General features: G+C 38.4%; 1 protein-coding gene across 3 annotated transcripts in view; it reads left to right on the plus strand.

Moving 5' to 3' along the window:
• The window catches only part of PCNX2 (pecanex 2), a 156010-nt gene that overhangs the window by 45302 nt on the left and 88422 nt on the right, over nucleotides 1-22286 (plus strand). For all 3 annotated transcript variants that reach the window (XM_050314395.1, XM_050314397.1, XM_050314396.1), the window contains 3 exons: nucleotides 5189-5360; nucleotides 10077-10187; nucleotides 11762-11853. In XM_050314395.1, coding sequence (XP_050170352.1) covers nucleotides 5189-5360; nucleotides 10077-10187; nucleotides 11762-11853 — 375 coding nt within the window. The remainder of the gene's footprint in view (nucleotides 1-5188; nucleotides 5361-10076; nucleotides 10188-11761; nucleotides 11854-22286) is intronic.

The raw sequence follows: 22286 nt of genomic DNA on the forward strand, positions 1-22286 counted from the left end.
ACCTACCTGGCCCATATTTTTTTATATGGGTAGTTTAGGTAGTTTATGTCTTTTTCATATTTTATACTGAACACAAACTAGTGTTTAAACAGAACAGTTTTTGTGCAGGATCCAGGTTTGAATTTCAGACTCTCACTACAGTATTACAAGTGTTATTCACCATATTGTTAAGTCATGCAGCAGTGTAGCGAAGTAACAATAGGTTTATTCACATTTTCTGTACACTTTCCTAAAACTTTATCAGGGATACTTTCTTGCAAACGTTTTGGTGCACCATACAAACTCCAGTGGAAATGAAATTTAGAAAGTTTTTCCACTAAGAGTTTTAAAGGTGGGAGGGGTTATGGTAAGATGGAAGATTAGCTATTTTTACATTGTATCTCTTTAACACAACAGATATTTCTAAAGGCTTGCTTGAGCTGCTAAGCACCTCAAAAATAGAACAACAAGAAGGCGAGAAAAGATACTCCATGTACTTTTTCATAATTCATGTGACTACATTAAAATTAGAGTGTAACATCTCTTGATGTTAATGTGAGGATGCAGAACTGCAGAGGGATTAAAGAATGAACTGTACCATGCCCATGAATGAAAATGCAGATGAGATTTTTCAGTGTGAAACAAACCATCATGAACCTCAGATTTGCACACTGAATTAAGTTCTATCCGTGGATCCATGAGTAGCCGCTAATGCCTTATGTTATCCATGTCTGCTGAGGAGGTTCCAAGCTTCTTGCCTATCTCTCACATGCAGTGTTTGTTACTGTTTGATGTGAGTTTGTCATCTCTAGCCTGTACCATTTTGAAAGACTCTACTTTCAAATAGCATCCAGTGAGTTCAGAAAACACAGTACCTAGAGATGCATAAGCTTTTGTTCTAAACTCCTTCAGAGTGCCAATGTATTCACTTGCTGCTTTTGAACCGTTGGCTGTTAGAAGATGAGTCTAATTTTCCTGTCAGCTGGTGCTTTAGCCTTTCCAGTGCTGATCCGTTGGGAGGTGGTGGCCTTTAGTTGCTGTTTACACAAGGGTGCATGGTTCTGGGATGGTGAAATTTGGGAACAGCCTCCTCACTGGAATGGTGGAGAGAAGAAAATCGAGTCCATCCTAAGTGTGGTATAGTTTGTTGTTGATGACGTGATAGAAGAGAGTTACCAGTGACTGCAGGGTGTTAAATTCAGAGATCCAAGAGATCCTTGTCATGTGCAGTTCAAGGTTTTAGGCAAACCTTTGACAAGGTTTTACGTTTAGTAAATGGCTATATAGAAGGATCAGGAGAGATTGCCTGTAAGTCCCTCACAAGAGACCTGTATAGCTCAGGATCTAACTCAGGCTTGCAAAGGCATTTGAGCTTGAAAAACTGCAGTCATGCTCTTAACAAGATTTAGAGAATCTCTTGCATAACTTCATTGTCTTGGTCCCATTACCTGCCAAAGCAGATAGCTAACTCAGTTGTGTAGCTACCGTAGGCAGTTTCATAAATCCCATAAGGCGCTTTAAAAGTATTTTTAATTTCTCCTTGTAAGCTTTTCTGTAGAATTCAGCACATGCACATTTCTTTAAATAAAAAGCCTTCTGTCTTTTTCCTCTTGCAACAAAAAAAAAAAAAAGAAAAAAAAAAGAAAAATCATTAGATCTTTCTAAAATTTTCCCATTAAAATGCTTTGCCAGTCAAAACTGCTGCTTTACTGAATGGAAGTGTTTGAAATTATTCTGTCTTTGCTGAGCAAAGTCTTAATATTTTTATCAAAGCACAAGGTGCACCAGTGCTGTGTTGGTGCGATGGTAGGATCTGAATATGTTTCTGAAACATATTAATGAGAAATATGGACTTGAAAAAGCCAGTGCCATTTTTTATCAGACTTGGGGAAAGGAAGATTTTTCACTGAAATTTTTATCAGCGAAGGAAAAAACGTTGTTCAACAAATGAGATGTAAAATATAAAAGGAATTGTGCATCATTATTTAAATTCTTCTGAAGGAGAATGCAGAGTGGAGTAATTTCACCAAGATGACATCAGTCTTACTTGTCAAAATTTAGTAAGCTTGTCTAGGAAAACGAAATAAGCCCTTCATATCTAAAATATCTTGTTGAAACACGCTGTGATACCACATGCCATTTTGTTGAAGAGCTATGTAGCTTGGCCTGTCAGTGGCAGGCACAAGAGGGCTTTGCTCCTATTTCTCTGTTTTGTTTGTTTCTAAAACCTTAAAAGGTGAAATGTAATGTCCCTCAAATGAAGGATGTAAATGACAGAGATGTCAGATGTGGGGACTAGAGTATTTGTTGTGCTCTATGAAACTCATTCAGCTCCAGTGCATCCCAAGCAGTGCAACAGCTGTGCAGCCGCTGTCCTGAGTGCATTGCTGCTGCATTGCTTTGCTCCTGTTGATCTGATCATAGGGAAGATTTCAGGATTTTGTCTCATTCCCCACTACCACCTGAAAAATAGGGAAGTAGTATTTGCTCACATATTGCAGCTTGTTATTATAGTTAGCGTGGTAAGAGTGATTGAATTAGTCTATTCTATTCTAACTAACATGGAAGGGACCTGCAATGATCATCTAGTCCAACTGCCTGACTGCTTCATGGCTGACCAAAAGTTAAAGCATGTTGTTAAGGGCATTGTCCAAATCCCTCTTTTAAACACTGACAGGCTTGGGGCATTGATCACCTCTATAGGAGGCCTGTTCCTGTGTTTGACCACCCTCTCCGTAAAGAAATGCCCTTGATGGAGGCAGCAGAGCCATTCCCACATGTCCTGTCACTGGATACCAGGGAAAGGAGATCAGCACCTCCCTCTCCATTTCACTCCTCAGGAAACTGTAGAGAGCCATGAGGTTGCCCCTCACCCTTGTCCTCTCCAAACTAGACAAGCCCTAAGTCCCTAACTGCTCCTCATAGGACATTACTTCCAACCCTTTCACCAGCTTTGTTGCCATCCTCTGGGTGCCTTCATGGACCTTCACATCCTTCCTAAATTGTGAGGCCAAGAACTGCACACAGCACTCAAGGTGGGGCCACACCAATGCTGAGTACAGAGGAATAATCTCCTCTTTGACCAGCTGGTTATGCTGTGTTTGATGAATCCAGTGGTTTACCCTCTTGGCTGCCCAGGCTCACAGCTGACTCACATTGTACTTGCTGCTGACTAACACCCTCAGATCCCTTCCTGCAGAGCTGCTCACCAGCCACTCCTCTTGCAATTTATACTTGTGCCCAGCATTACTCCATCCTAGGTGCAGAATCCAGCAGTTTATCACATTAATCACTGCCCAAATACTTCAAAATTTCTAGTTCTCTCTGCAAAGCTTCCTGACCCTCAACAGAGTGAAAAGCACCCCCCAGTTTGGTGTCTTCAGCAGGCTTGCTAGTGATGCTTTCAGCTCCTGCATCCAGATTGCTGATGCATATATGGAACAAAACTGGCCCTAGAACTGAGCCCTAAGGAACTCCACTGGTGACAGGCCACCAGCCAGATGTAACCCCTTTCACTACTGCTCTTTGAGTTCTGCCTGCCCTTCAGCCAGTTCTTCACCCAGTGCACTATAAACCACTTTAGAAGTAAGAGTCAAATATACACTGTAAATCTAATGGAGTGTGTCAGTGTTCTGTGTGGAACTGCAAGGTGTGTGGAGTTAAACCTCTGGACTTCTAGTCATCAACTCTGTTTTATCCAACTGCCTTCAAATAACTACCACGCAAAGATAAAACCAGGTTCCATAGTTCAAGAGGTAGGATAAGAATGTAAGAGACTTTTATTGTATAGACAATAAGATTGACTTTGGTCTGGAGTGCACATCAGGATATAAAACATTAAGTAATTGTTTTGGTGTATATTTACTGGTTTCTTTTCCTAAGTCACAGATCATATTTAAGATAAATGAAGTTTAAAAAATGCCAGAAAGTAATATTTTAAGTGATTTTTCTATTTTAAGGTCAGATTTTTATTTTTATAATTCTCCATGGATTATTTCGTGGGAAAAAAAAAAAAAAGGCATTCATATGATTGAAACTGATGAAACAACAAGCATTTGTGTCTCTGACTTGATTCATATTCCAGGACGTGAGGTGTGTTATAAGCCCTCAAGTTCCTTGTAATCTGCCACCTTGTTAACTGATTGATCCCAAAAGACAGTACAGATCAGTTAATAGCAGTGCTAACATACGAGCTTGGCTGACAGCCAAACAAATACAGCTGCTGTTTCAAGTCAGTAAGTAGACACAAAAAAGATATGATCTTTTATTATACTCACTTGAATTGCATTTTACAAATAAGAACAGTTGCACAGCAGCTTTATGCAAGGCAAACTTGGGTGCTGGTCACTTGCTCCTGGCTCTTCGCACTCAAGGAATCTTTTGACTCACCAGCATTTAAAATGCCTTAGTTACCCTTAAGCTTGCTAGCAGGAGAACTATTTAGGTTTTTCTTAAGTGTCTGTTAGTTTCTATGGCCTATAACCCCACAGCAGCGTTTTGTAGGATTAGTGAGAATCAATTGTGTGAGAGATGTGTATGAAAGACATCAGATGAGAATCCTTTCACATCCTAATTCCTTTGGATCATCATTTCAAAGTGCTTCATGAGAGGCAGACCAGAAACTGCTGATGAGTGTCACTCCCTCCAGAAGGGATGCTGATTTGCTCTTAAGTAATTCAAAGTAACAAAAAATGAAATTGTATTGGTGCAAAAAAATCAATCCCCATGACTCACTCTGCACCTAGGAGGTGCTCAACTTTTTTTTTTTGCTTCCCAATATTCAATTAAAAATTAATTTTATGTTTCATAAAGTAAAAAAAAAAGTCAAGCTACTTTAAGCAGACATTCAATAGAAAAAATTTATCTACATTATTTCTATTTTAATTTTAATGAAAGGAAAGTTTCAGACAGATTGAGGTTTTTTTCTCCACAGAAAATGTTGGCTCTTGCAATTACTATGTTTTGAAAGGTCCGGAAGATGAGGTTTTCAAAAGCGTAAATGATTACTGAAGTCAGTCTTAACTGCTCGTTGTGACTTTTGAAAGTCTTCTCTGGAGAAGAAAAAGTACCTTGTAGCATTTTTATTATTAATTATAATGTATAAGTCATTAAAATATCTTGTCTGACCCCTGACCCTCTCTCTAGTTTAATGCAGTGCAGACAGTAGGAGAATGAATACAAAATTCAAACGCTTTCTTTTTTCTTCCAGGGACACAATAAAATCATAATCTACAGCAGACCTGTATATTTTTGTATACTGTGTGGCCTTATTTTGCTGCTAGATGCTGGATCTAAAGACACAAATCCTTCTGTTTATACAATGTATGGCTTGAAGCTCTTTTCGCCCAGATCTCTCCAGTCAGCCAGAGACCACGTAATAGGTGAGTCGGTATTTTTCCTAGGACTGTAAAAATGAATTAAGCATTAGCCAGGGAAGTCTGTGTTTTCCTGTGTTGGCAATCAAATGCATGTTTATGGAGGCACAACTCTAAGTCAAGTTGATAGAAGCATTTGCAATGACTTAAGACGGGGATGGGGGCAACTGGCAACCTTCCCTCATGTAAAAGGAATTCTTAATGAAACGAGGATCATAGAAATGTCTCCATAGAAAACTAACAGTCACTGATCTTATTAGCAAAAGACATCATCTGTGAAATGGAGTTACTCTTTGTAAGGGATTGTCTGTACGGAGCAGTTATTGCAGAATAAGTTGAGTTTTAAATTTAGTGCCTGGAAGCTAATCCATGCCAAGTCCTCACGTGGACATTCTTCTGCACATGAAGAACATGATTTTTCTTGGTTTAGTTTAATCATACTGTCCGTGTGACCAGATAGTGTGAAGCAGCCACTCTGCAATAGCTCTTTCAACCTGTTCCCTTTTGGAATCATCTTCTGAGGTCGCTGAGGGTATTCAGATATTACCCCAAACTAGGTCTGATGATCCCTTAGCACTCATTTGGAGTGACCGGTGCCCTGTTCCATCAGGACACTTCTTCCTGTTAAACACCACACGTGCAGACTATACCTGCGATGTTAACACCAGTTGTGTCACAGATGCAGGTGCTGAACTGGGCTCGTGTCAGTAGTGCAACACTGGTAAAGTATGAGGTAGGAGATATAAAGTTTACTGTTGAAGTGATGAAAATTGCCCAAAAGCTGTGTTTTAGTGTACCAAAGATTGCCTGTTGTTTTGTGAATTTAGAACCAGGGAAACCTACTTTAGTAGAAGAAAAAACTTTTTGTGATATAGAGTGTATGACCTTTAAGGTCTTTGTTCAGCTCTGACTGTTGTGCTTGTGTTTTGCTGTACTCAAGTCAGAGTATTATTCCCTGAAACGCATACCATTTTTAGGAAAACCTCCTTGTCCTTTATATGAGTACATTGACTCCCAATTCTTCAGACCAGAAACCAGGGAATATGAAGACCTGCATCTCACTTGTTTTAATTAGCTTCTTTCATTATGTTCCTTTGGTCTCATTAAAGTTTCTCCTTAAATCTTCTTTTCTCTGTCTGTCAAAGGTTAGCAGTAAAAATGCTGATAAATAATTCAACAAGAATCTGAGATGACACTTGGGATAGAGATAAATGAAAAACTATAGCAACCAGTATAACAAAATGAAATGTGGCTATAAATGTGTTAATTTTGGCTGGCCTCAAAAGAGATGGCAGAGCATGTTCTTGAAGCAGCCTGGAGGGGGTGGGGGAGAGAGGAAATACAGGCTCATCTCCCCAGCTAGCATCTGTTTAACAAAAGAGGGAGAAGAAACCATTTCCCTTTGCTTGTCCCCAGTTCTTGTTTTGCCAGGGTATGTTTGTTCAAGTGATGTCTGGTGCCACGCTTTGGCTATTCCTTGCTTTGTCACTATGGGAACCGTGAATCCTTGCAAGTGTTCACAGTGCATCTACTTCTGTAAGCCATGACAGTCTGGCATCCTCCAGCATCTTGCTGCAGTTTGAGTATAGAATCTCTTAGGTAATGAAGGTATAGAAGTGTATGGTTTGGGTAATAAAATCAGGAGGGAAGTTGGTCCCACTGCATACCAATGAAGTGTTACTGTTGTTTTGCATTTTTGCCTGTTTGCTGGGTATTTTTGATCTCTTTCTGTTGGTTTATCATCATATGGTGATTTTTTAGTTTATATTTTTATCAAAATTTATTGTGATAGTCAGAGTTTATATGCTTGAAAATCAAGGGATTTTTGACTGTACATTACAAATACCAAGGAAAGGTAAAGTCTCATATTTCAGGTGTTTACTACAGTAAGAAGCAAGAGGGATGGAAAACATAGAAAGGACTTACGAAGGAACTAATGTGATGCTGCATAGCATACTCTGATAAAAGTCTTGCAACAAGATTATAAAGGGAAATAATTGGAAATTTGTTAGATGTGTAACCTAATTACTTACAAATGGGGTTTTCAACAGGTCCATTTCTTTGCAAGTGACCTACTTATGATCTGATTCTGTTTTATTTTAAATTGGTGGTGACTCTGCTATTGATTTATTCTTACATTAGTTGGGAAATCATGACTTTAATTCTACCTATGGTTTTCATCTTGATTTTCTTATTTCAACTGACATTATTTTTGCTACATTAACATATGAAGTGCAAATAAAAGTACAGACAGAGCCAGCCTCAATCACTGGGTGCTACAGGTGTGATTAGCGATAGAAGTGGCTATGCACTTAATGTATTACAGTTCTTGTGATGAAACCATTTAAACATTCAACAGGCAAAATTATTTGTGAAAAAATACGTATTATTACACAGCAAATGGACTAGTACTCAAATATGTAATTTTTTTAATTGATAATTTTCTAAACTTCTAAAATGTTTGCAGTTACGTTGCCATTCTACATTTCTCAAAAGACCCAAATTTTCCAAAGTCAAATTTTGTGTTTCCCTCTTACATTGCTGTGATAGATATTTGTTTAGAGGAACCTTTGAACTGGGGTGTTAAATGCCAGCAACTCACATAAGCATCTCTTTGTGGTCCAGGTCTTAAAGGTATGGAAATGTGTGATGCTTAAACAGATTCTCTATGGAATTCATAATGCAGTTCCAAAGGATTACTCAGTTACTTTTATTGTCTACTTCCCACAAAGGACACTACTGCTCCTAAATTCAATCTTTTTGTAGGTGGCAAACTGTTTATTTTACTCTCTGCACTCCTTTGTGCAGGATGAGGTAAACAAAGCTGCTTTAGCTAAAGAAATTGTTAGGATTGTTCAAGGTCTTAATATAGAGAGGGTGAGCTGAGGATAATTTTGTAGTCAACTGACTTTTCCCACCTTGTTTACATTTGTCTCTTTGTATTTTGGTGTACTGTCAAATGTCTAATCTCATCCTTCCTTCCACTGCTCTTATTCCACTTTTTCTGAGGTTGCTACAGCAAAGGCAGTCAATTGGACTCTAAGTCAGTAGTCTAAGATGAGTTCTGGCAGTTTTGCTAGGCTGTTGTCTGAGGAACAAGATCTCCTAGAGTTTCAGCAGTGAGGTTTTGGGATAATTGATCCCCTGGCAAGTTCTGTATGGCCTGCTAAGCAGTTTTCTGTCATGCCATTGTCCATCTTCAAGAGTGGTCCTTGCTTGGCTTGGTAGGGAATATTTAAAAAAGCACAGAGCGATAAAGGAAGAGGAAATTAATATTGGCATTTGCATGTAAAAGATTGAGATGACCGTATTTCCTCATTTTCTTATATATGTGTAATTTGTACCAGCAGCAGGAAGTAGTGTTGAAGGGTGCATTGTGAATCTGAGTATACTTAGGTGAGTGCTGTCTGTGTTAAACACTTGAGCGAGTTGTTTTTTCTCCTGTGTTTCACTTTCTCAGCAAGATTTACAGTGTTAGACCACAGTAGTGTATAAGAAGATGAGGATAAAAGCTGTCAGATCAAACTTGGTGTATTGTTTCCCTTTAGCACAGGATTCATTAGTAAGATGAGCTGGGAAATGTGAAATTAGCATTCAGCAAAGAACATAAATCCTATTGTTACCTTTAAAAATCTGAATGGGGGGAAGGGGAATAAGTGGTACTTGTCATTTGTTTAATTTGCTTTTTATAAGAATGAAGAGGAGGAAACTCCAGTCTTCCTAGCATATAAAAAGTAACAAATACATACTTGTTTACAAGGAACAGTGACTGACACACATCTCTGTCCATCACCATGCAGAACATTCTGGTACTAATGTAATGAAGCAGTAAGGGTATGATTAAACATGTGCAAGCATCCTTGAAAGTGTACAGTATTGGAGACTTGGGTCAAGTGTGTTTTTAAATGCTTTGTTAGACAGCCTTGCTTAGCATTTTCTATGGTGGAGCTAAGAGTAAATGGATGGGAAGGAGGAATAGCTGACAATGTACAGAACAAAAGACTGATCTATAACTCCTGCTTTTCCTTGACTGTAAAGCAACCATTTAAATCAGCATTTCTGTTTATAAAGAGAGTATGTAATTTTTTCAGACTAGATTTACCCCTTTCCTGTTTTTAATGTTCTTTCCCTGTGGCAGAGTTGAAGACCATACAGCTGGAAGCTGGGGCAATGTTCTGGGAAACTTTCACTATAGATTTGACCCATTTTTGTGGGTTGCTATTAGTGTCTGCTGTCGATTTCTGGCAGATGCACGATATTGTGGAAGCCAAGATATTTAGAATCTTAGCCATTAAAGTATTTTTTGTTTGTTTATATTGAATTGTTACAGGTGTGTGTGAGCAATCTCAGATTCAAGGAAGAAGTTCCAAAGCCTGAAAATTACAATTTCTGTACTTTAAAAGGAACAAATATAACTTTGAAATTAATTGAGAAGCATTAAAGAGGCTACATAATGCTATTTTCTCTGCTACTGCTTTTATCCAAACTAAGTCTTATAGTTAACCCCTGAGCTTTAGTTTCTTATGCGTAAAATAACATTGTTTTGAATACATGAGAAGGAAAGTGTAATCATTGCTGCTAAGGTAAAGGTATGCTCAATTGAAAAGTTTTCAGAATTTATTGCAACAATTTTTTATTCTGGTAAGATGCACGTTTCTCTATTTTCCATACACTGAAATGTACGACTGTGTTCTAAAACACTTTTTTTTTTTTTTCCTTTAGTGTTCTTATATTGCTTTCCTGCAATTTCTCTCCTTGGACTTTTCCCTCAAATCAACACTTTCTGCATATATCTTTTGGAACAAATAGATATGTTGCTTTTTGGTGGTTCTGGTAAGTAGCAATCTACAGCCTGAGTGATTCCTTTCTGGTCTTATAACCTTAGATTAGAATATATTGTTGCATTTTCAAAGTACAGTGCATGTTAAAGCTCAAACAGCTAATAGTATTCATCTGATAGTGGGGTGAATACTAATAAGACCCACTTGATTAGATTTCTTTTTCTTTTTTTTTTTTTTTTTTTTTGAAAAGTTGTATACAGATTGTGCTATAGGCTGCAGAATATGGTTGATATCAAAGACCTCTTTCCTGGCATACCTAATGTGACTCTTTACTATATTTGTTAAAAATGAAAACCTTTAAATTTTTTTTTTCTGTTATAACTTTAGAAAATTTAGAAAACATTTAGAAAATTAAAAAAAGTTTGCATTCTTCAATAGTAAGGTATATTGACAAGATATTTGATGATTTTTTTGGTGTTATTTCAGTCAGAGATTAAAGAAGGCCCTTGAGAGATGATACATTGGGATTTTTTTGTTGGTAGTGTGTTGGGGTGTGGTTTTTTTGCTATGGCTTAAGTAACAGAGGTGATTGAGATCTATGTACACTGTTATCTTATTTTGGGTTAGAAACAAAGTCCCTCCTTCCCATTTACCACACGTTTTTCATCATGGAATGATGGCAGAGTGCAAACTGGATTCCATTTGGATGAAACTCTAGGGTGCAATCCTTTTTACTCTGAACACTAATGAGCATTCAGTCTGTGGGAAGAGACTAGGGACAGTCTTCAGGAAGGCACCTCAAACATTTGTATCACGGATATGACACGCTTAGCACCTCTCATTCTGCAGACCTACCCTTACTGCAATCATTCTACTTGCTACTGTAGACATAGGCTTTGGCAAGTGATAGGGGTGTTTTGCTTTTTGTCTTATAAATTCCATAGTGGACCTGCAGGAAATAATGGGTCAGATAAAGTGTTCATCATCATAATGATGATCAGTGCATGTTGAACCCTTATCAGAGCACGGTTTTGCAGCCCCCTCTGTCTCCCTTGTTGAGACTTCAGTACTCCCCATTCTGTCTGACAGCTTTCCCTACCTGGCTTTTGGAAGCTCTCGAAGGAGGTGATAGCAAGAGATCTTCTGGCGTCCCTCTCTCTCTAAGTTCGTTTATTTGTCTTGATATGGTGCAAAGCATGGTTGGCTGAGCAAATTAGGATGCTTTTAAATGATACCAGAGCCCATGCCTCAGGAGTAAAGAGGAGAAAAACTTCACATGGAGTTTGACTAGAAAACTGCCAGTTCTGTAGATCATTGCATTCCTCCTTGGTAGCAACATGAAGAGGCATACTGATATTTGAAAACAATGTTCAGTAACAAAAAGGAGTAGTATGAGACCTCAGGAAAATGGAAAAAACAGGAAGTGTTGTGACGTCGACATTTCAGTATTAGCTGTAAACAGTTTTGTGAGCTTATTTGGGGCAATGAAGGTGTTAATATCTAGCTTTATGATATCTGATTTAAATCTCTATATCTCTCGCAATGCAAGAACTGTTTCATTTTTTCTTTTGATTGCACATTCTCATTTAAGAAGAAATTAACTAACACGTGATTTCTGTATTTCAGCTGCCGCTGGGTTTGTATCTGCGCTATACAGCATTTCCCGAAGCTTTGTCGTTCTGATTGTCCTATATGCTTTCTGCTTCAGTGCAGTAAAGGTAAGCCAGAAAAGCAACACTGTAAAAATTCAAAATTTCAAGCTGAAAATTCATATAATCTAGGGAGACCAGCATTGTTTGGTCCTACATTGCCGTTGTTTATCAAGATAAGCTTTGCAAGCCATGCTTCAGGTTCCGCTTGTTAGCTGTACTGAGATAGACTGAAACTGTAGTAGAAATTCTGAAGTAAATGTGTGTCTAATACCTGTGACCGTTTGCCTCTTACATGTATCAGTCTGAAATGATCCACTGAATTATCTCTACAAGGACGAATGGCAGCCTTGACTTAAAAAACTGCAGCTCCTATTGACCTGCACAAGCCAGGCTGAATTTGATCAAAATTCCTAGTAAGGTTTTTGTTGTTGCCTAAGTGTGCCTAAGAGCTTAAATGTCCAACCTGAGCATACAAGTGAACCATCTAACCCAGTAATGTGTCTGCATCCATAAGGAAATGCAACTTAGGAATTTAGTGCAAGCCAGATGACTGAGTCCCTAATATCCCTCCAGTACCCACAACTGTTACATTAGGGATGTTGGAGAGTGTGATTATTTCATTTGGTGTCTGTGGACTTGTTGTCTCTGAATTTGCCAAGTCCCTTCCTGAACGTGTCTTCCTTGTGTCTGTCACCACAATTTTGTGCCAGCAAATTCCAGATGTTCACTGTGCTCAGTGCAAAGCAGTGCTGTCCTTCATCAGTTTTAAACTGATCTGTTAATTTCACCAACTCTTCCCTGTGCCTAGTATTGTGGGATTTGTGGAGAAACCTGTTCTGCATTCGCTATATCTGCTACCTTCTCAGTTTTGTAGTCATCAGTCGTATTTCCCTCACCCCTATTCTCTTTAAATTGAAGAGTCCCAGCCTTTCTAGTGTTTCCTTATAAGGCAGCTGCTTTCTTAGGAGCAGCCAAGTCTCTGTAAGAGTCTCTCTTCTCTTACTCTTTGTGACCTTCAGATGTGGAGAGTAACTGTGTATGGTGCTCAGGATGCTGGTGTGCCACAGCTCTATATGCTGGCAAAGGACTGTCTGCCTTGTTCTTGGTTCCCTTACCATTGATGCCCAATGCTGAGGGGGTTTTTGCTACATTTTGGGCTGTATTCAATCTAAAGGTTTTTTTTAAGTCAATATCTGTGTCCTCTGCATTCTTTTTCTCTGCCTTCAAGTCTGCTGTAAAATGCCCAGTGACCACAGCAAGACCAGAACTTGTACTAAACTTGTTAGACTTGTAATAAAATTTACCCTATAAGGGACAGTCTTTCATTACAGTCTGGATGCTGTCAGTGTCCATGCAGGGATGTAACAGGATGTGCCATGATTTACAAGCTGCCCTTGACATCTTCAGATGCACGTCAGAGGATGCTTTGTGGTGGCACACATGCACAGCACACACAGAGATCCCAATACGAGGTTCTATAAATAATAGCCTAAGATTTATCATGTCAACACGCAGGCTGGCAATTTACACAGATGAGAGGGGCGATCACATGTTTCTTTAAGGGAATTCTTCATGGAACATGAGCATTTCTATAATGGCTTTTAACAATTTTTCAATTAAAATTTTGAACAGGGGCCTTAAATCTAAAAGAGGACAATTGTAATGCCTTAATGGTCACTTGCAGGTGATAAGAGCTGGCTGTGAGTGTGTTCTTAACCATTCCCAATAGTAAGGTAAAATGTGTTAAACCACTGTTTTATCTTGCCCCTGGGTGGTTTGAGTCCATACACAATAAATTGCAGCAACTCAGTTGCTGAACAGTGCTGTGCTAAGACACTTGACATTAAATGTCCTTGAACATGTGGTGTAATGCCATGTGGGGAATCTCCTGTCACCCGGCTCACCCAGTATATCAGTTATACTGTGTAGACCTGACCCAGCCTGTGTGATGCTGTGAGGTTTAACTGCTTCTTATGCAGTTTCCTAAAGTAGCTAGTATTCCTGCTACTGTTTTCTGACTGTATTAATGATTCAGCAGCTGGCAGCTGGGAGGGAGAATGAGGCACTCTGTAAGGATGAGCAGAATGAGACAAAATGGAAAACAGGAGTGAGAAACAATGAGGAAAATGGAAAGGGCTATATGGAAGGGAGGAGTTGAGTTACTGTTAAACAGGCAAATATCTGGTGAAGGGATTTTTTTTTTTTTTCCTCCAAGGTTAGCAGAGGGTGATTCACTAGTTGAAGGTGGGGAAGTTCTGTGATGGATACTTCAAAAAAAGTTTTTTTGTAAACCGTAGAAAAGAAAAACCACTTAAAATAGTCTACATACTCTTTTCTCAGCATAATACTTTAAATTACAGTATGCAGGTGGCTTTGTAGATAAGCAATCTCCGTGTGGATTAGACTTCAAACTGCTTAGAAATATGCTTTTAATGCTACCCTGAAGTTGTAGAGTAGTGTGGAAGATTTACAAGATATTTGTTGTAAATTACCAATATTAAGTTCAGACTTTCTGTTCACCCAGAAATTATGGTTAATTTGAATTTTAATGGCACTGTTCTTGTGAAGGCACTTCTGAGGAGGTTAATTTAAAGCATGTAAAGATGATTCCTCTTGCTTCAGCTCATAATCTCAGTGTGCTGGGGTGCTTGAAATTTCATACATTTTTTTCTTCCAGAAGTTATGAAAAAAGCACTTGTGTTAACCCTCCTTGTTCTTCAGTCAAGTCCAGAGATTTTTTTTTTTTTTTTATTTTGGACTGATGTCTGTAACGTTGCAAGAGAATGATTCTTTGGTTGATGGAGGAGGAGTAGGAATAGGCTTAATCCGATCCTCAATAGACACCACTGTGAAAGGTGGCCTAATACCCCTGTCAGTAACTGGAACTGTTTTGATATGTAGTGAGCAACAATTTCTGATCTTAATCAAGTGAAGGTTTGAATTTTTGCTGCACTAGAAATTGCAGAGTTTACCTCAAAACTGAGCAAATCCTGTAGTCTCTTTCATTGAGTTGTTTGAAATAGCATCTCTTCCATGCTGGCATTTTATAGCTGTTATCTGTTTTTTATTTTTGTGTTAGTCTTTTCACTTTTAGTCAGTTTGGCAAAACCAACAGAGCACAATTTTCAATATTTACGGAGGTAAAAAAAATCATCATAAAAATTTTCAGGGCAGGGAAACATGACAGACTACTTGGCACAGGATTTCTGGGTCGCAGTGCTTCTTTTTTGGCTGAAATGCAGCATCCTCAAATGTAAACTCTGTTTCTTGGCAGAACATCTTATAGCTCAGCAGGTGTAACTACTAGAGTTCTATTTCCTGAAATAAATTGCAGAGCAAAATGGATCTCTAAGTGGTTTTGTGCTTTTTGTTGATGAACAACTGCTACCATCAAATGTCCAGGCTGAAGACCATTTTAGTGGTATCAGGCTTGAGCCTCTCCTTCCTTAAGTGGTTCTTGTGTTCTAATTATTGTCTTGCAGGGTGAAATAGTCTAGCCTCTTTTCTCTGTGTACATTAATTAATCCAAAAGGAAAAATATCACTCCTGAATAAATTCATTAGAAGAACAAATAATTTACCACATAATTTTCCTCTTTTTTTTAAATAAAATACATTTATTTTATAATATATCTGTGTTTTTAAGTGAGTTTTTCACGTTCATTTTTAGATCATAAACTATATATACGTATTTTGTATACATACATAAACTATATATATACAATATTTTGCTTTAGTTGCATTCAGATTTTGAAATTATTTTAGAATAGCAAATTTGCAGGGATTAATTCTTTGCTCTAGAACTTCAATTTTAGAAAAATTAAGAAGTAGGAATTGTTTTGGGGTATGTCCACAGACCAGTGTAAGGTGTTACTCCCTGTAACCTTCAGCATGCAAATATAAGCTCTGATAATTAAGACTAACAGGCCTGTGCTGAAATCCTGTGCCTTGTCCAGACTGATTTTGCTGTTGAATTATGTTGCACAAAACCAACTGAGAGTCTGTTTAAAAAAGCAGCTGTTGTATAGACGTATCATTAGTTTAACTTAATAATTGTCCTGGGTTTTTGTTCAGATAAGTTGCCTGAGGAAAATTATTATACAGTATTCTCAGTTGAAAGTTCATGCTGTGACCTGCAGACAAAATTCATGCCTGACAAATTCATCTGGCCCTGCCACTCTTTCTGAATGACCTTGCAGTGCATTTGACCTCACATAACCAGAAATATTTCCCTCTCTTGGCTAAAATGCACATACCACTTAAAAGAGGATGGACAGATCTCCAGTCTCATCTGAAGAGTGAGTGTGTGGTTTGGATCAGACGGCAAGGTGCTGTCGTGTCCCATTACAGGACCTCATCAGAAGCATATGACATATTCTGGGGAGTGGCTGCATGCTGCTCACCTGGCAGACCCATGGTGTTTGTTACGTGGCCAAATGTGCACTTTCCACACAACTAAAACAAGGACCAGTCTGTTACCATGGTCAGGCACAAACTCTTCACAAGACGATAATAACTTTGTTTGAGTTGTGCAACTCGGACACTTGGAGGAGGAAGAGGAATGTGTTGTTCAGAGGTGACTGGGAAGTGAAGGGGTCCCAGCTGCTCTGGCCAGGCAATTGGATCCTCTCCTCACAGTGCTCCTCAGCAGCTTTGCCTTTCCTTGATATTTGTGTGGAGGAGCTGTGGGTCTGCAGCTTATCAGGACCTCCCCTGGTGGTGCTACTACAGTTTTCTTTTTCTGTAAAGCTTTCAAATTAAAAAAAAAAAGCCCCAAATTGTTCACAGTAGGAAGTACAGAGTATTGCATCTAACACTATCACAGATGATTTCTCCGGAAAAATCCTGAGCACAAAATAGCTGATCTCTGTCTGTGTGTTTGAGGCATTGAGGACTGATGGACAGGAGACTGTATTGTGAGCGAAGCAGGTTTACAAGTCTCTGTCTGACCTAGCTGGTGAGCAGAAGTTGTTTCCTCTGGTGATGATGTGAAGTCACATGGATAGATTTTTGTTTTACAGTCATATTATCCCAGTGATGTAAAAGTGGTTTGGCTACAGTTTTCAGGTGCTGTGAAGCATCTTGTCATACACATTATCCCATGACACATCCCTATCATGAGTGCTAGGACACCAGCTGCTTATCCAGCCTTAAGTGCAACAATACTGTGAACCTGATTTCAGATAAGCAAGTAGACAAATGCCTTAGCTTCTGAAGTACAAAACCCGGAGTCTTTGTACTGCTTGCTTTGGGATTTCTTTGTGTCTCAGGTCTCTGTTTAATGATATCATCATTCCTTATTCCAGTTTTCTCCAGGTCCTCTATGAACTTTCATTTAATTTTGTGTAATACAAAGCTCTAAATCCTAAGCATAGTTTTTCAGCTCTTCTGGTCATTCCATGGATTCTTGCATCTAATAGCAGCCATTTTTCAGCTCACTACTTTTGTAAAGCTATTGGGTAACTGAGTTTAGTTTTAAATTACCTGAGTTCTCTTCAGCCTGGCTTTATTTCTGATTTTGTCTTTAGTCCTGTAATCTTAAAAAGAAATTGGCAACTCTAATAGCTACCTTAGCTTTGATATACCAAAGGATTTTCTCTTTTTCCAGGAGCAAGTGTTTTTATTTTCAGATACTACATCCATCAGATTGGAGACACGGGAGCTTCTGTGCTATCTTTTTCACTTGACTAGAATTGCATGATGTGCTGATTTTTGTCTCCTGCTCCATCTGTTTTGTGGTCTGCGCAGAAATATTTACGAGATATTTTAACAAAAAAATCAGGTATACCCTCCTACTTTCCCCACAAATATTCAGTCTGGAATTTGGCCATCCTGGTATCAGTCTTTAGCATTCCATTGTTCCAGTGTTTCGCTGTGGGGCAGAAGAGCACATCCCTGAATGTTTCTGGAATCAATCAGTCTTTGTCTTCTGCCTTCTGTTCAGATCAGTTGGCTTGGATTTGAAACTTATCCAAAACCAGTTAATTACTTGTCATACAGCTTTTTTTTTTTTTTTTTTTTTTTTTTTAAGGAACTTGCAGTTTATCTTAATCAGCCTGGGAAAAAATCAGATTTTTCGACTTGGGTCAGAAAAATTAAACCGATATGAATGTATTGTTGCTTTTTTCAGCTCTGCGTAATTGTAAATTCTTTAAAATGTAAGTTAGATAATTTCCATTACCTCATGCCTGAAGACAGTATTTTCTGGTAGCTTATTTATTGCTTCAATGAACAGTTACTAAAAATCCTGTGTGGATTTTAAACTGTTCTCAGCTCATACTGATGTAGTTTGGCTTGTTTAAGGAGTTTTAAACTCGTTAATCAGAATAACAGTGCTTCTTGATTCCTGTTTTCAATGATGCAGTCTGCATCTCTGTGCTAATAATTTTGAAATATTTGTCTTCAGGTTTTATAGTGGGAAAGAATTGCAAGCATATGTCTCCCTCAATCTGCTAAGACTACCCAAATAAATTTCTAAACAGCACTGAACAGGCTCATGCGTATAGACGGAATTCCTGGATGTGTAAGTGACCAAAAATAGAAGTACAGTATTACTAGGCAGCTTTGTTTCTACTACATAAAATACTTCTAATTCTTTTGGAGGTTTTGAAAGCAGGGCTTGTCAATTTTATGTTCTTTACAATTTAGAGACCCCCGAGGTTCAAGCAAGAGCTGTTAGGGGTGTTAATTCTGGAGAGTATTGCCAGATACCCCACTTTTCAGTAAATGATATTTGCAGCTATAGTCTTGCAGTCTTGCACTGTAGACATAACTTCAATACTTATGATCTCAGTTTTCTGTGTATAATAAGGACTTATTCTCCAGATATCACAGAAAAAGTATATTATACCTATAGAATCTGACATGGCCCAGGATGGCTCTTACTGTGTGTCCCTGTATAGGAATGTATAAATCTGCACCACTTCTTTAGGATAAACTCACCATTAGGTGAAACATGAGTATCCATTTCTCCTGCCTGAAGCTGTTGCTCATCTTACTTTTTAGCCAAGGAATCCTGGTCACAATCTGGGATCCTGTTGTTGTCTAAAGTGGTGTGTGTGCGCACACATAAACATCCTTGTGTCAGTCTCATCCTGATGGGGTTTCAATTTCAGCAGTGAAAATACAGTCCAAGATAGCAACTGGGAGTGCAGTGGAACAGAGACAATGTTGCTTGGAATGGGCATTGACATCTGTATCACTTATCAAGTTTTTGGAGATCATCTGGGAAAGTAATGTTTTGTTTTCCATGGATGATGAGAAGATATGGATGGTGGGCATCTCCGCGTAGAATTTGTCTCTAACTAGTGTAAAACAAGGCTCATTAATTCACATTTTTTGGTTGTTAGTGTTCACTGAAAATGAGTATCCATGGCAATATAGTGTTAAGCTTATAGTTAATCTTGTAGGGAACAAGTTCTTATTATGTTCTCATATTCTTAGGGGTGAGGAGGGTTTCCTTTTACCATCTCTTTCAGAAAACCAGTGTTTAAGATGTTCAGAAATAGGATTATAGTATTTCTTTCTCTTTACCATCACACGTGTGGAATGGCTGATCCATGGTGGGGTGTGAAGGTAAGGAGAAAGACCAAAGAAAGATTGAATTGCATGGGGTTTGGACTAGGCGACTTTTAAAGGTCTGTTACAACCCAAACCGTTCTGTGTGTCTATGAAGAACGATGAAATCATGAGGGAGTGGAAAATGAGGTGTGTGATAAACTGGAGTTTATCTCCAGGTTTAAAATGCTAGCCACTATGCCAACACCTTCACCTTCAATGGTGCTAACACTGCATCAGTCTGAAAAGTCCTCTCAACTTGTCAAGATGAGAGGAATACTCTGAAATAAAAAAGCGTAACAAGAATTCCTACTTAGCACAAATGGTACTCCATTCAGAGCACTTTTTGTCTCTGGAGTAGAACATATTATTTATTTGAGAATGTCATTGAAAGATAAGTGTGCTACATGCAATTTTTTTTAAGGGAAGAAAGAAGAAGTAAAAAGGATAAATAGCACAGGACAGAAAACTACTATCACCACTTTTTGAAAATACATTTGCTGTCCCACCTCTAGCAGTGGTAAAAAGCTTGTAAGTTCAAAGACCTCCTTTATCTTCCTTTTTAGTGGATTGTTTTGGGATTAGGTGATTCTGTGGTTGGAATGGAACACTCCCATCACTGGGTCTGTTGTAATTCGTCACTTTCATCCTTAACCCTGTAACTCTGTTTCACTTTTTTTTAAAATGACTACGTGAGTGTCTGCATCAAAGTCAAAACTGTATATGAAAGCACTGCCTGTCACCTCAACCCAGTAAGGTAAACAAGGAAGTGAAACTCCCTGTCTAGTATGACAGATAATACCGGCTTCCAGAACTAAAACCCATCATTCCTGTTTTCCCACTGAGAAGAATCATTGTCCAATTATCGGCTATATTGTTTTTTTCATCTTTTTAATTTAAAGCTACCAGGCGTCATTGGAGAGGGAGAAAAATGACAAAATGGAGCAGGGTACATCACATTGATATCAGAGAAATGTCATCTTTGTTCATTCTCATCTTTTGTACAGCGTTGTGTAGCTTTTTTTCTGGAAAATCATACTCTCTAGGCAGATAGCAAATATTATGCCTGTCCTACCTGCCTTCCTGGCTCCCCGATGTCTGAGTTTTGAGGGGACAGCGGTAGTTTGGAATTGGAGCACAGCCAAATGCAGAAGCTGTGTGTAATATGCAGAAAATATGGAAATAAAGAGTTCCTGAGATATTAATATGGAGATTTAGCCATGTACAATTTTACAGTAGAAAGAGGGCAGAATGAGTTTTGAACTGGCTACTGATATATTTCAGTATATTGATATGTTGCTCAGCTCTTCATAGTATTTTACTTTCAAAAGAAGTTGCAGCAAAGAGGAGCAGTTGTACACTAGAAGCTGCTGGGTAGATCTGTACACAGTTGTATTGCCCTGGAAATGCAATGGATGTTTGGCTAGGCTGTGATTCAACCATTTTCAGAATATTTTGGCTTCAGGTTATTTTCTTCAGTGTTTTGAAGAATATGAATTTCTGATGGGAGACTAAGCATGGGAAAAGTTAACCCAAAATGTGTTTGGCCCCCAAACTGGGAACAGTGACATGAAGGGTGGGATTGGATGGCAAAATTGTCAAATAGATAGTGCTGGATTCTTTCAATAATACTGTGTAAATCTCTGTTCTGTTTATAATGACTGTTTTGGGTAGGATTGTTTCATAGAACTAGATGGTTCTGTCTTTAATCTTTGTGATGTTCAGTACTATGATGAGGGGAAGATGATTCTTGGAATTAAAATTTCGCTTTTGTGATACTACTTTTAGGATAATGAGAATTTTGTAGTTAAATTCCAAAATCCTGTGTTGCAATGGGGTGGATGTTCGTCATTTTAAATTATTTTGTCTTACTCAGGTATTCATTTACCTGAAAGAAATAGAGTGTTTCTTAATGTGAGTCAGCTTTGCTAAGAAATCATGCATATCACTTAGTGAAATAAGATTAATAAACCTACTTTATACTGTGAAAATATTGATTCTGTACTAAATGTGGAGTTTTTAAAGCAAGAAACATGGTGCAGAAGATACCTTGTTCTTGTACTAGCCTAAAATTTCACTGATCTTTTAAGCATAGCTTCTCAAAACCTACCCAGAAAGTGCTCTGATGTCAGGATCTGGTGAGTTCACATCCGATTCATCAGGTAGAAATTGTGTGGAGGCATGGAACACATGTAATAGGTGAAATGGCTGTGGATTTGATCCACCAAGTTTCTGTGTCTTTCACAGACAAGGATTGTGTTCCTTTCAGCTAGGACTCACAAGTATGTCTTAGAGTCCTGAATTTGTAGCTGAGGACTTCACAGATGAAGGTAATCTTGATAAATGTTCCTTAAGCTTCATATTCTTTCTTTTATTATTTCTAGCCAATTTTAGCTAATGTTTAAGTCACTCAGAGAGATTTTCTCATCTCGGTTATGTCCAAAGTGTGCTGGCAAGTGTGTAGTTGTCTCTTCTTTTCTACTTGGGAATGTCAGATACAGTGGCAGGTGCTCTCCCTCTCCACTGTGTCAGTATCCAGACAGAGTCTGGATGTAACGTACAAAGCAACAGAAGGATGTCAAAGGTGCCAGAACTCTACCCTGCTGTCTGATCTAGGTGATATTGTCATTTGTTGCATGCAGTCCTGCTACAGGTCAAGTAACTGCATTATCAAGGTAGCGTTTAGATAAATACAGTGCAGTTGATTTCACTCGGATCTCATTTTAATGAGAATTTTCCTCTAGTGTTTCATTAAAGAGGAAAGAAAACCTGCCTTTCCTATGGCTCCCTAGCTAATTGCTGATTATAGAGGAGTTGCATAATATGAGCACAAAACATGCCTTTAATTGCAGGGTTTTTTCACAATAATAAACTTTGATATGAAAAAGGATTTTCAATCCATGGTAGATGTTGTACAAATTTAGATGGTGTGCATTTAATGTT

The sequence above is a fragment of the Myiozetetes cayanensis genome, unplaced genomic scaffold (assembly GCF_022539395.1).
Source record: "Myiozetetes cayanensis isolate MyiCay16 unplaced genomic scaffold, myiCay2020 scf2-11, whole genome shotgun sequence".
Classification (NCBI taxonomy): Eukaryota; Metazoa; Chordata; class Aves; order Passeriformes; family Tyrannidae; genus Myiozetetes; species Myiozetetes cayanensis.